Source organism: Eptatretus burgeri, chromosome 14, assembly GCF_056783735.1.
Source record: "Eptatretus burgeri isolate ZD-2024b chromosome 14, Ebu_testis_v1, whole genome shotgun sequence".
Lineage (NCBI taxonomy): Eukaryota > Metazoa > Chordata > Myxini > Myxiniformes > Myxinidae > Eptatretus > Eptatretus burgeri.
Window position 1 is genome coordinate 73,957,883 of NC_140974.1, and position 12,585 is coordinate 73,970,467.

General features: G+C 45.1%; 1 protein-coding gene across 1 annotated transcript in view; it reads right to left on the minus strand.

Moving 5' to 3' along the window:
• PPP6C (protein phosphatase 6 catalytic subunit) overlaps positions 1-12,585 on the minus strand; it is a 35,318-nt gene extending 22,733 nt beyond the window's left edge. The window contains exon 1 of the mRNA XM_085855608.1: positions 12,300-12,585. Coding sequence (XP_085711734.1) covers positions 12,300-12,440 — 141 coding nt within the window. The 5' untranslated portion in view covers positions 12,441-12,585. The remainder of the gene's footprint in view (positions 1-12,299) is intronic.

Genomic DNA, 12,585 nt, shown 5'->3' on the forward strand with positions numbered 1-12,585 from the left:
TCCCTCCAAATTACGAGCGATTCAAATTAACCCTTTACGAGAAATAAGATGGCGTCTCAAGGCGAGCGGGAGCCGGGGGTATTAGAAATGTATATGTGTAGTAATGTAGAATCCATGGTCCAGGATGAAATCCCCGTGCAGGAAATGTTGGTTGTGCAGGAACACGAACTCGCCCAACTGAACCCAGAGCCCGAAATAGGTGCGGCGGCGGCGGCCGCGGTGTATGACACCTCCCTCCCCCTCTCCACCAAAACCCCCCGATCCTTGCCGAAACGGCTCACCCAAGCGCACCCGACATGGCCCAGCTATGCGCCATGCTGGCGGCAATGACAGCGAGGATGGATACAAATACAAATGAAATGAAAAACGAAATAAAAGGCATGAACAAGCAAATGAACGAAATGAAAACGAAAATGGACACAAACGCACTCGAAATGAAAGAGCTGCGGGGTGAGATGCAGAACATGGGCCAAAGCCTGCAGGCGGGCATGAAGGCAGTGGCCAGGGAGCTCAAAATGGCGACGCCACGTGTGGGAGCGAACGAGCTGGGAGGGAGTGCAACGGCTGTCGGGCCCGCGGTGGAGGCGGGTAAGGAGAAAATAATTCGGGGGACGTATTGGGCGAGAAGCGTGACGGAGACGTGCACGAGGGAGATAAGAGACGAGGTGAAAGTAATTGGGAGGGAGAGAAAAGAACAATTCATACGGAAAGCAAGGAGGAGGTACGCGGAGATCGTGAAAGAGCAAGGACTGAAAAACAGGGAAGGACGGGAGCGACTTAAGGAGAAAGCAAGGTTGACCTACATAAAGATAAGGGAAAAACGCCAGAAAGAAGCAGAGACTAATAGACACGAGGGGACAACAGAAACGAATAAATGTACAGAGACACGGGAGATGGGAACGATAGAGGAGAGACTGCATGATAATGACGGGGTTAGAGACGCACACACACACAGAGGTAGTGGAGGACGATGAGGTTGAGCTCGCGGAGCGTGTAGGGACCCGGTGCGAGCAGCGGGATAGCCTCCTCCAGGAACGAGGGGAGGGAGTATGCCCCCTTGAGGCGAGTCACGACCATGTGGGTTCGGTCGTGCTTTGCGAGGTCGAGGGGAGGAGTGCTGTGGACAGGTGCACGCCGAGCTTGGGGGGTATAGAGGCCCCGGAGACCCTTGTGGGGACACGAATCCCCAGTGTGGTTGTCCCGGTGTGTGTGGTGTCGAGGTGCGTGTTCACGAGTGTGGCGAAATGCGTGCTGCAACGCACGCATAGCGTGGGTGCAAGGGCGTGTGTGAGGGTGACCGGGTGGGTGACAAAGACCCCGTGTGTGGAAGCGACCCCGTGTGTGAGTGGTGTGGTGGTAAGTGTGCAGAAGGGCATGCTTCCCAGCACGCCGTGTGTGAGTGAAACACCGCGGTTGAGTGCCCCCGCGTGTGTGAGTGAGGCACGGTGTATGAGTGAGGCACCGCGGATGAGTGCCCCCGCGTGTGTGAGTAGTATGGTTTGTGTGAGGGAAATGGCGCGAGCGAGTGGAGCCACGTGTGCAAGGGAAATGGCATGCGTGAGTGAGCGGCCGAGTGTGAGAGAGACAGCGTGTGCAAGGTCGCTGTGTGTAAGGGAGATGTCGGTCGGCATGTGTGAACATGCAGCCGCGTCTCCCGGTGTGAGTTTAATGGTGAGGTGTGTTAGCGTAGTAACACGCGGGAGTGCGTGTGTGGAATGGAGACGGAGACTGCAACAGAGGAAAGAAAGCCGAGTAGCGGCTGTAGTTGTTTCGGGCACCGTGCCGGGTTCACCCAGCAGTGAGCACGAGGTCCGTGACGAAATTCGCAAACCACCATTCAGGTCTCTTAGGTGAGATATCTCTGTAAGTATATGTGTAGTTAGGCCCAAACCCGTTGTTTAGAGGGAATAAATGTCATTCATTCGGGCTGCGACCCCTCTAGATAGCCGTTTTTCTTTTACTATCTTTATTTTGGACCAGCCGCCATTACTACCATTACTACCACCACCAACCACGTCTCAACAGCCATCACACAACAACCACCAACCGCAACGCCGCTTCACAACAACAGCCACGACCTTTACCGTCACAACTCGCCCTCGCAACCATCGCATCACCACCATTCCCGCGCCGCTTGTGGGCACCGATACTGGACTCGTGCAGGGCGCGCACCGAGCAGCGGGTGCAAAGGCGCCGGCCTTTCCGAAGCAATCGCATCAAAAATGACTCACGCCCACTTCTGTTCCGTCCTATCAGTGAGCATGGGGCGATTTGGCCCCGCCTCCAGGTGCGTCGGAGTAATATCGCTATATGCAAATTCATGGATCAAAAAGCATTCACGCCCACTTTTCCTCTGTCCAATGGGGAGCCAGCCAGAGGTAAAGGGTCGAAGGTGAAGGAGCGAAGCCACGGGGGCTATAAAGGGCCGCGTTCGCTCGTAGTTGAGTCAGTCAAGTGGAGTTCGGAGTTGAGTTGGGAAGAGCCAGTCAAGAGAGGAGTCGGAGAAGGCAGTTGGACGGAGCTGTGGAGAGTTGGAGAGGTGGCGGCGGCGAAGGCAGTCGAGGAGGTGCTCGTGTCAGAGTCGGGGAGCTGCGGAGAGGAGAGGCCGGTAACGCGACCGAGGTCGTGGTGGAGATGCTCGTCGCGGGACCCGAGCCAGGGAGATATCCTCCTTCCCCCGAGCATCAACAACCCCCTCCTGTTTCCCCCCGCGCTGAGATAGTGCGAGAAGGGGGCCCCGTTCCCACCCCATTCCAGACACTGTCCGCGAGGCCCGCGGAGTCGGGGCGCCACCGCCATTTTGCGGCTCATCATCAGACGGGTAGGCTCGACGCGGTCTCGGCCCCAGGCCCGTCTGCCCCCCTCATCGTGGAGGGTGGTCCCTTTTTCTTTTGCTTTGACTATATGTGTTGTCGGTGCCGTCTGTGAAGTAAAACTGTATAAGTGTTGCCGTGTGCTCGGTAGTCGGTGGTAGATCTGCATTGTGTTTTGCTTTTACATTTGCTTTTTGTGCATTATTGTGTGTTTCTTCTTCTTTTACATTTGCTTTTGGTGTATAATTGTATATGTGTGCTATCCGTGTGCCATCGCGAAATAAATGTGCTTTATGTTGAACTGTTTTTCCGTTTCGCTTCGTCTTTTCTCTAATTGAATCTCCATCTTACTTCACGTAAAGGGTTGGTCGTGGGCTAAAACGCCCGATAATTAATCGAACCGTCCAGGTTGACGATAACACCGCTCGGTTATCCCGATAGTACGGAACGGGTCGCTTAAAGTGGCCCGTGTCCGAAGTCGACCTGCGGCGAGGTGCGATCGCCCGGTCTACCCTCCGTGTGGGTACTTAGGTAGGTCGAATTTGGCGAGCAACCCTATCCCACGCGGGGGGCCGATTGGCACGATCGTGGTGAGGCCGAAAGGCCCACCCGTGACTAGTTCCCGGCGTTAGTCCGAGAGGGTCACGACTGGATTGTCCGTCCGGTGGGCGACGTGCCGCGATTCAAGTTACGTGGCCGTTCGCACGCCGGCGGGCGCGAATCCGCAACAATATATACTGTATGTATATATATATATATATATATATATATATATATATATATATATATATATATATATATATATATATTGTTGTGGTTACCAAATTCGCAAACCACCATTCAGGTCCCTTAGGTGAGGTATCTCGGTAAGTGCATGTGTAGTTAGGCCCAAACCCGTTGTCTAGTGGGAATACATGTCATTTATACGTGCTGCGACTCTTCAGGATAGCCGTTTTTCTTTTACTATCTTTATTTTGGACCAACCGCCATGATTACCACCACAACCACAACATCAACCACTGACCACAACCACCGCTTCACCACAACCGCCACGACCTTCACGTCACACCTCGCAACCGTAGCATCGCCACCGTTCTTGCCCCGCTGTGGGTACCGGTGTTGGATTCGTGCAGAGCGCGCGTCGAACAGCGTGTACAAAATCACGGATTTTGTGCTTCAAAAACGGATCAAAAACGACACACGCCCACTTTTTGCCGTCCAATCGGTGAGCGAGGGGCGATTTGGCCCCGCCTCCAGAACGATCGATATATGCAAATTTGTGGATCAAAAAGCCTTCACGCCCACTTTTTCTCGGGCCAATGGGGAGCGAGGTGAAAGGTCAAAGGGAGGGGGTCAAAGGCGAAGCTATGGGGGGATAAAAGGACGGTGTTCGTCAGTCAGCAGAACGAGAAGGAGTCGGAACGGAGGGGACGAGAGTGGAAGTCTGGAGCCCGAAGCCTGCAGTAGCTGGAGAAGCTGAAGAGAGTCGAACGAGGAGAGCCCAAAGAAGAGTCCAGGGTGGAGAGTCCAGAGGCGGAGAGGCGGAGAGGCGGCCGCGGCGAAGGCAGACGAGGGGGTGCTCGCGACGGTGCCGGGAGCTGCACGCCCGAGGAAGGCCGGCAGCGCGACCTGGCCGAGGTGGAGACGCACACCAGGGATAATAAAGATCCTCTATACCCCGAGCATCAGCAACCCCCTCCTGTTTCCCCCCGCGCTGAGATAGTGCGACCAAGGGGGCCCCTTTTCCCACCCCCTGCCAGGCACTGTCCGCGAGGCCCGCGGAGTGAGGCGCCATCGCCGCTCCGCGTCTCATCACCAGACGGGTAGGCGCGACCCGGTCTCGGCCTCAGGCCCGCCTCATCCTTGAGGGTATTTCTTTTCCTTGGTTTTGGGTATGTGTTGTCGGCGCCGTCTGTGAAGTAGAATTGTATAAGTGTTGCCGTGTGCTCGGTAGTCGGTATTAACTCTGCATTGTTTTCGCTTTTACATTTGCTTTTTGTGTAAATGGAATTGTGTTTTCTTTTTTTTGTGTGCTTTTGGTGGAATTGTATTTGTGTGCTTCCCGTGTGCCGCGAATAAATGTGCTTTATTGTTGAACTGTTCTCCCGCTTCGCTTCGTCTTTTCCCCCATTGAACCCTCATCTTGCTTCACGTAAAGGGTTGGTAGTGGGCTGAGTACGCCCGATAATTAATCGAACCGTCGAGGTCGACGATAACACCGCTCGGTTATTCTGATAGTACGGAACGGGTCGCTTAAGTGGCCCGTGTCCGAAGTCGACCTGCGGCGAGGTGCGATCGCCCGGTCTACCCTCCGCGTGGGTACTTAGGTAGGTCGAATTTGGCGAGCAACCCTATCCCACGCGGGGGCTGATTGGCTCGATCGCGGTGAGACCAAAAGGTCCACCCGTGACTGGTTCCCGGCGTTAGTCCGAGAGGGTCACGACTGGATTGTCCGTCCGGTGGGCGACGTGCCGCGATTCGAGTTACGTGGCCGTTCGCACGCCGGCGGGCGCGGAATCCGCAACAATATATATATATATATATATATATATATATATATATATATATATATATATATATATATATATTTTTTTTTATACAGGGTGTCCCAAATGTCACCTCGGGATTTAGAAATGAAATAACATTTATGTTTTTTAATAATTTGATTATTTTTATACCAAAAGAAAATTTACAAAATGGAGATAAATCTACTTTATTTATGAAAAACTAGTGCGTGCCCGTACGTGCTTGGCCATATGTGCGTGGCCGTACGTGCAAAAAAAAAAAACTTTCAAACCGCGTGCCAGAAACAACAACCACACAGGCCGTTCCTTCATCTCGTAAACAATGACTGGATTGGGGCATTGTGTTTATCTATAAATGCGCATAAGAAACAGAGAAATTATAGATAGATACAGTAAGTCATCACTATCCGGAAGTCCTTACGTTGTAACCCGTAATGGGGAACGCGCTCTAACTTGGCCATAACTTGGGAACCACTTGTCCGATTAATTTCAAACCTTTTGAAAGGCAAACAAACAGAGATTGCTGGAATTATAGATAGATAGAAGATAGATACTGTGGGTGCAAAACGCCAAGCAACGAGTCCTCTCATTGTGAACTAAACGGCCCCCTTTCCCCATCGGCCATGCCTACGCAGTAACGTTTCCTGTCATTGGTAAGTAAGGTGCCCTTTCCCCATCGGCCACGCCTACGCAGCAACGTGCCCTGTCATTGGTTTGGTAAGTAAATGGCCATAACTTGGGAACCACTTGTCCGATTAATAACAAACCTTGAAAAGGCACATACTCAGGTCCTCAGCAATATACCTGGCAAGTTTCAATTAGATCGGACCAGTGGTTGTTGAGAAACAGTCCCAGAGTTCCTCCACAGCTACAAAGACGTTCACACATCGTACACACTTGAGAATCCCAATGCTCCACCCACTCTCATCTGTCGGACCAGTTTCATTGCTTATTGGCGAATCATCAGCATCAGCGTAGACAGCAATGCATACCACTGAGGTTCCCTAGCACGTACCACGTGCAAACGTTGCTGTCTGCGCTGTCACTGAAGATTCACCAATAAGTAATGAAACCCACCATGCTGAGATCGAAAACCTGAGCTTTGGTGACTCCATTTTTGCCAAGTTCCGCCCACATGGGACCCAAGTCCATGGGATCCAGGACCATGTCAAATATAACGACTTTGATGGGAGCAAGTACCGAAGACAGCAGCATTGGTGGGGAAGAGGGCTATGTGGAAGGTGCCCAGAGTTTCGCCAATAGACATGCATTTTGGACACGGCCTGGCACCCTTGCCTTGCCGTGCAGTTTGCTGGGTTTTGCAGACTCTATCCCGTCAAGGAAAAATGAGACTGAGAAGGAAGAGACCGAGACGAGGCGTACCGGGCACACAACAGAGGCCACATGGTTGGTCGTGTGGATTGACATCGCTCCCTGAGTGAGCGGGCAGGAGGATCATGCTTTTATACTTATTCAAGCGTGTAATTCAAAATACCTCACTGCACTGGAAAATGTGGGGACAGAAATACTGTACTGTAAAGGGAGGGGACTTGAAATACCCTCTCCCACCTGGAGCGGTGCTACACAATACACAATTACATCGAGCGTTCACATCAACCCTCCCCGCCCCCCCCCCCCCCAGACCACCGGCAATGATAAAAACACCGCTATACATTAATCGGGGTCATGCTGATCCTATGCAGAAAGCAGAATCGTCGCGCACGCGCGCACGCACGCACGCACGCACGCACGCACACACTGTGAGACCTTCTGAAAGCTGCATATGGAGAATGACAACCAACCACTCACACAAACAACACAGAACACACAAACAACAACACAACACACAAACAACTACAACAGCACTTGGAGGAGTCCATACCTCCACCAGGCTGAACAGTTTATGTTTTCTATCCCACTGATAAGTTGGATCAAGATCCATACCTGACCCAAAATCGAATTGATTCTGCCTTGTCACACAACCAACCTGTTCACCAAGTTTCGTACAAATCTGTCCATAAGTTTTTGATATCTCCTGTTCACAAACAAACAGGCAGACAGGGGTGAAGACATAACCTCCGTCCACCTTCAGTGGTGGACAGAACGACACGACACAACACAACACAAAGACACACAGACACACACACACACACATACATAAACAACAACAACACCTGCACCTGCACAACACATATACGCACGCACGCACGCACGCACGCACGCACGCACGCACGCACGCACGCACGCACGCACGCACGCACACACACACACTATCACATACACACACACCAGCACACACAAACCACAAGCAACATCATCCCCTCTAAATAAAACTACCACGCAAGTGAAATGAAATAAAGTGGAAGATTAAATTAATATATTAATGTGTGGTCTGTATGTCGTGCAGGCATGATGGACGAAAAGTCCTCGTCCCTTCCTCATGTGTCACAGTTCCTTGAAAGATATCAGTATCAGGGGGATGTTAAAGAGGTGGTAAATAGTTTTATATAACAGGGGATGTTAAAGAGGTGGTAAATAGTTTTATACAACAGGGGGATGTTAAAGAGGTGGTAAATAGTTTTATACAACAGGGGATGTTAAAGAGGTGGAAAATAGTTTTATATAACAGGGGATGTTAAAGAGGTGTTAAATAGTTTTATATAACAGGGGATGTTAAAGAGGTGTTAAATAGTTTTATATAACAGGGGATGTTAAAGAGGTATTAAATAGTTTTATACAACAGGGAATGTTAAAGAGGTGGAAAATAGTTTTATATAACAGGGGATGTTAAAGAGGTGTTAAATAGTTTTATATAACAGGGGATGTTAAAGAGGTGGTAAATAGTTTTATATAACAGGGGATGTTAAAGAGGTGGTAAATAGTTTTATATAACAGGGGATGTTAAAGAGGTGGTAAATAGTTTTATATAACATGGGATGTTAAAGAGGTGGTAAATAGTTTTATATAACAGGGGATGTTAAAGAGGTGGTAAATAGTTTTATATAACATGGGGATGTTAAAGAGGTGGTAAATAGTTTTATATAACAGGGGATGTTAAAGAGGTGTTCAATAGTTTTATATAACAGGGGATGTTAAAGAGGTGTTAAATAGTTTTATATAACAGGGGATGTTAAAGAGGTGGTAAATGGTTTTATATAACAGGGGATGTTAGAGGTGTTAAATAGTTTTATATAACAGGGGATGTTAAAGAGGTGGTAAATAGTTTTATATAAGAGGGGATGTTAAAGAGGTGTTAAATAGTTTTATATAACAGGGGATGTTAAAGAGGTGGTAAATAGTTTTATATAACAGGGGATGTTAAAGAGGTGTTAAATAGTTTTATATAACAGGGGACGTTAAAGAGGTGGTAAATAGTTTTATATAACAGGGGATGTTAAAGAGGTGGTAAATAGTTTTATATAACAGGGGATGTTAAAGAGGTGGTAAATAGTTGTATATAACATGGGGATGTTAAAGAGGTGGTAAATAGTTTTATATAACAGGGGATGTTAAAGAGGTAGTAAATGGTTTTATATAACAGGGGATGTTAAAGAGGTGGTAAATGGTTTTATATAACAGGGGATGTTAGAGGTGTTAAATAGTTTTATATAACAGGGGATGTTAAAGAGGTGGTAAATAGTTTTATATAACAGGGGATGTTAAAGAGGTGGTAAATGGTTTTATATAACAGGGGATGTTAGAGGGGTTAAATAGTTTTATATAACAGGGGATGTTAAAGAGGTGGTAAATAGTTTTATATAACAGGGGATGTTAAAGAGGTGGTAAATAGTTTTATATAACATGGGGATGTTAAAGAGGTGGTAAATAGTTTTATATAACAGGGGATGTTAAAGAGGTAGTAAATGGTTTTATATAACAGGGGATGTTAAAGAGGTGGTAAATGGTTTTATATAACAGGGGATGTTAGAGGTGTTAAATAGTTTTATATAACAGGGGATGTTAAAGAGGTGGTAAATAGTTTTATATAACAGGGGATGTTAAAGAGGTGGTAAATGGTTTTATATAACAGGGGATGTTAGAGGGGTTAAATAGTTTTATATAACAGGGGATGTTAAAGAGGTGGTAAATAGTTTTATATAACAGGGGATGTTAAAGAGGTGGTAAATAGTTTTATATAACATGGGGATGTTAAAGAGGTGGTAAATAGTTTTATATAACAGGGGATGTTAAAGAGGTAGTAAATGGTTTTATATAACAGGGGATGTTAAAGAGGTGGTAAATGGTTTTATATAACAGGGGATGTTAGAGGTGTTAAATAGTTTTATATAACAGGGGATGTTAAAGAGGTGGTAAATAGTTTTATATAACAGGGGATGTTAAAGAGGTGGTAAATGGTTTTATATAACAGGGGATGTTAGAGGGGTTAAATAGTTTTATATAACAGGGGATGTTAAAGAGGTGGTAAATAGTTTTATATAAGAGGGGATGTTAAAGAGGTGTTAAATAGTTTTATATAACAGGGGATGTTAAAGAGGTGGTAAATAGTTTTATATAACAGGGGATGTTAAAGAGGTGTTAAATAGTTTTATATAACAGGGGATGTTAAAGAGGTGGTAAATAGTTTTATATAACAGGGGATGTTAAAGAGGTGGTAAATAGTTTTATATAACAGGGGATGTTAAAGAGGTGGTAAATAGTTTTATATAACATGGGGATGTTAAAGAGGTGGTAAATAGTTTTATATAACAGGGGATGTTAAAGAGGTAGTAAATGGTTTTATATAACAGGGGATGTTAAAGAGGTGGTAAATGGTTTTATATAACAGGGGATGTTAGAGGTGTTAAATAGTTTTATATAACAGGGGATGTTAAAGAGGTGGTAAATAGTTTTATATAACAGGGGATGTTAAAGAGGTGTTAAATAGTTTTATATAACAGGGGATGTTAAAGAGGTGGTAAATAGTTTTATATAACAGGGGATGTTAAAGAGGTGTTAAATAGTTTTATATAACAGGGGATGTTAAAGAGGTGGTAAATAGTTTTATATAACAGGGGATGTTAAAGAGGTGGTAAATAGTTTTATATAACAGGGGATGTTAAAGAGGTGTTAAATAGTTTTATATAACAGGGGATGTTAAAGAGGTGGTAAATAGTTTTATATAACATGGGGATGTTAAAGAGGTGGTAAATGGTTTTATATAACAGGAGGTGTTAAAGAGGTGGTAAATGGTTTTATATAACAGGGGATGTTAAAGAGGTGGTAAATGGTTTTATATAACAGGGGATGTTAAAGAGGGGGTAAATTGTTTTATATAACAGGGGATGTTAAAGAGGTAGTAAATGGTTTTATATAACAGGGGATGTTAAAGAGGTGGTAAATGGTGTTATATAACAGGAGGTGTTAAAGAGGTGGTAAATGGTTTTATATAACAGGGGATGTTAAAGAGGTGTTAAATAGTTTTATATAACAGGGGATGTCAAAGAGGTGGTAAATAGTTTTATATAACATGGGGATGTTAAAGAGGTGGTAAATGGTTTTATATAACAAGGGATGTTAAAGAGGTGGTAAATGGTTTTATATAACAGGAGGTGTTAAAGAGGTGGTAAATGGTTTTATATAACAGGGAATGTTAAAGAGGTGGTAAATGGTTTTATATAACAGGAGGTGTTAAAGAGGTGGTAAATGGTTTCATATAACAGGGGATGTTAAAGAGGTGTTAAATAGTTTTATATAACAGGGGATGTTAAAGAGGTGGTAAATGGTTTTATATAACAGGGGATGTTAAAGAGGTGGTAAATGGTTTTATATAACAGGGGATGTTAAAGAGGTGGTAAATGGTGTTATATAACAGGAGGTGTTAAAGAGGTGGTAAATGGTTTTATATAACAGGGGATGTTAAAGAGGTGTTAAATAGTTTTATGTAACAGGGGATGTTAGAGGTGTTAAATGGTTTTATATAACAGGGGATGTTAAAGAGGTGGTAAATGGTTTTATATAACAGGGGATGTTAAAGAGGTGGTAAATGGTTTCATATAATAGGGGATGTTAAAGAGGTGTTAAATAGTTTTATATAACAGGGGATGTTAAAGAGGTGGTAAATGGTTTTATATAACAGGGGATGTTAAAGAGGTGGTAAATAGTTTTATATAACAGGGGATGCTAAAGAGGTGTTAAATAGTTTTATATAACAGGGGATGTTAAAGAGGTGGTAAATGGTTTCATATAACAGGGGATGTTAAAGAGGTGGTAAATGGTTTTATATAACAGGGGATGTTAAAGAGGTGTTAAAGTTTTATACAACAGGGGATGTTAAAGAGGTGGTAAATGGTTTTATATAACAGGGGATATTAAAGAGGTGTTAAATAGTTTTATATAACATGGGATGTTAAAGAGGTGGTAAATGGTTTCATATAACAGGGGATGTTAAAGAGGTGTTAAATAGTTTTATGTAACAGGGGATGTTAAAGAGGTGTTAAATGGTTTTATATAACAGGGGATGTTAAAGAGGTGGTAAATGGTTTTATATAACAGGGGATGTTAAAGAGGTGGTAAATGGTTTTATATAACAGGGGATGTTAAAGAGGTGGTAAATAGTTTTATATAACAGGGGATGTTAAAGAGGTGGTAAATGGTTTTATATAACAGGGGATGTTAAAGAGGAGCCAGGACCTAACAGGTAATGTTAATGTTGTTAATGTTTGTATTTTCTGCGTACTCCTTGTATCCCAAACATCGGTTCTCCCCTTGTAGTTACGAGTATTCGATTTCATCGTCCCAAAGGATATCCGAATTATCATTTTAAGAACAATCACCAAAGCACGAAATATTTTATTCTTCTTCGATTTCAGAAAAGCAATAACTTGTGAACCTCATGATTAAACATATCACATTCGCGGCCAACCTTTGTCTAACAATCGACAGACACAGACTTTCCATCCGTAACGCTTCATGCGAGTGCGTGTCCGCGGTGTTCAGTAACTGCAATCAATAAAATCCAAACCTTCAGATCGTTCTCCGGAAGGTACTTGCATTGCCTGCCGATGTCAATATATCTGTCCAAGTCCAGCGGCGCCATTTTGTTTCTGTTTACGGAACCGGAAACGGACGACGTTGCTCGTTTGAGTTGTCCAATCGGAACCATCCGTCTATCACTTCACTTATATAATATTACAACTACAACAACAACAACCAGCGCGGCTTCATGGAAGCGAATTAGGAAATTAGGTGGGACATTTAACAATTCAGTGAAACATCCGTGCACCATAAACGGCTGTGCTGCACCACCC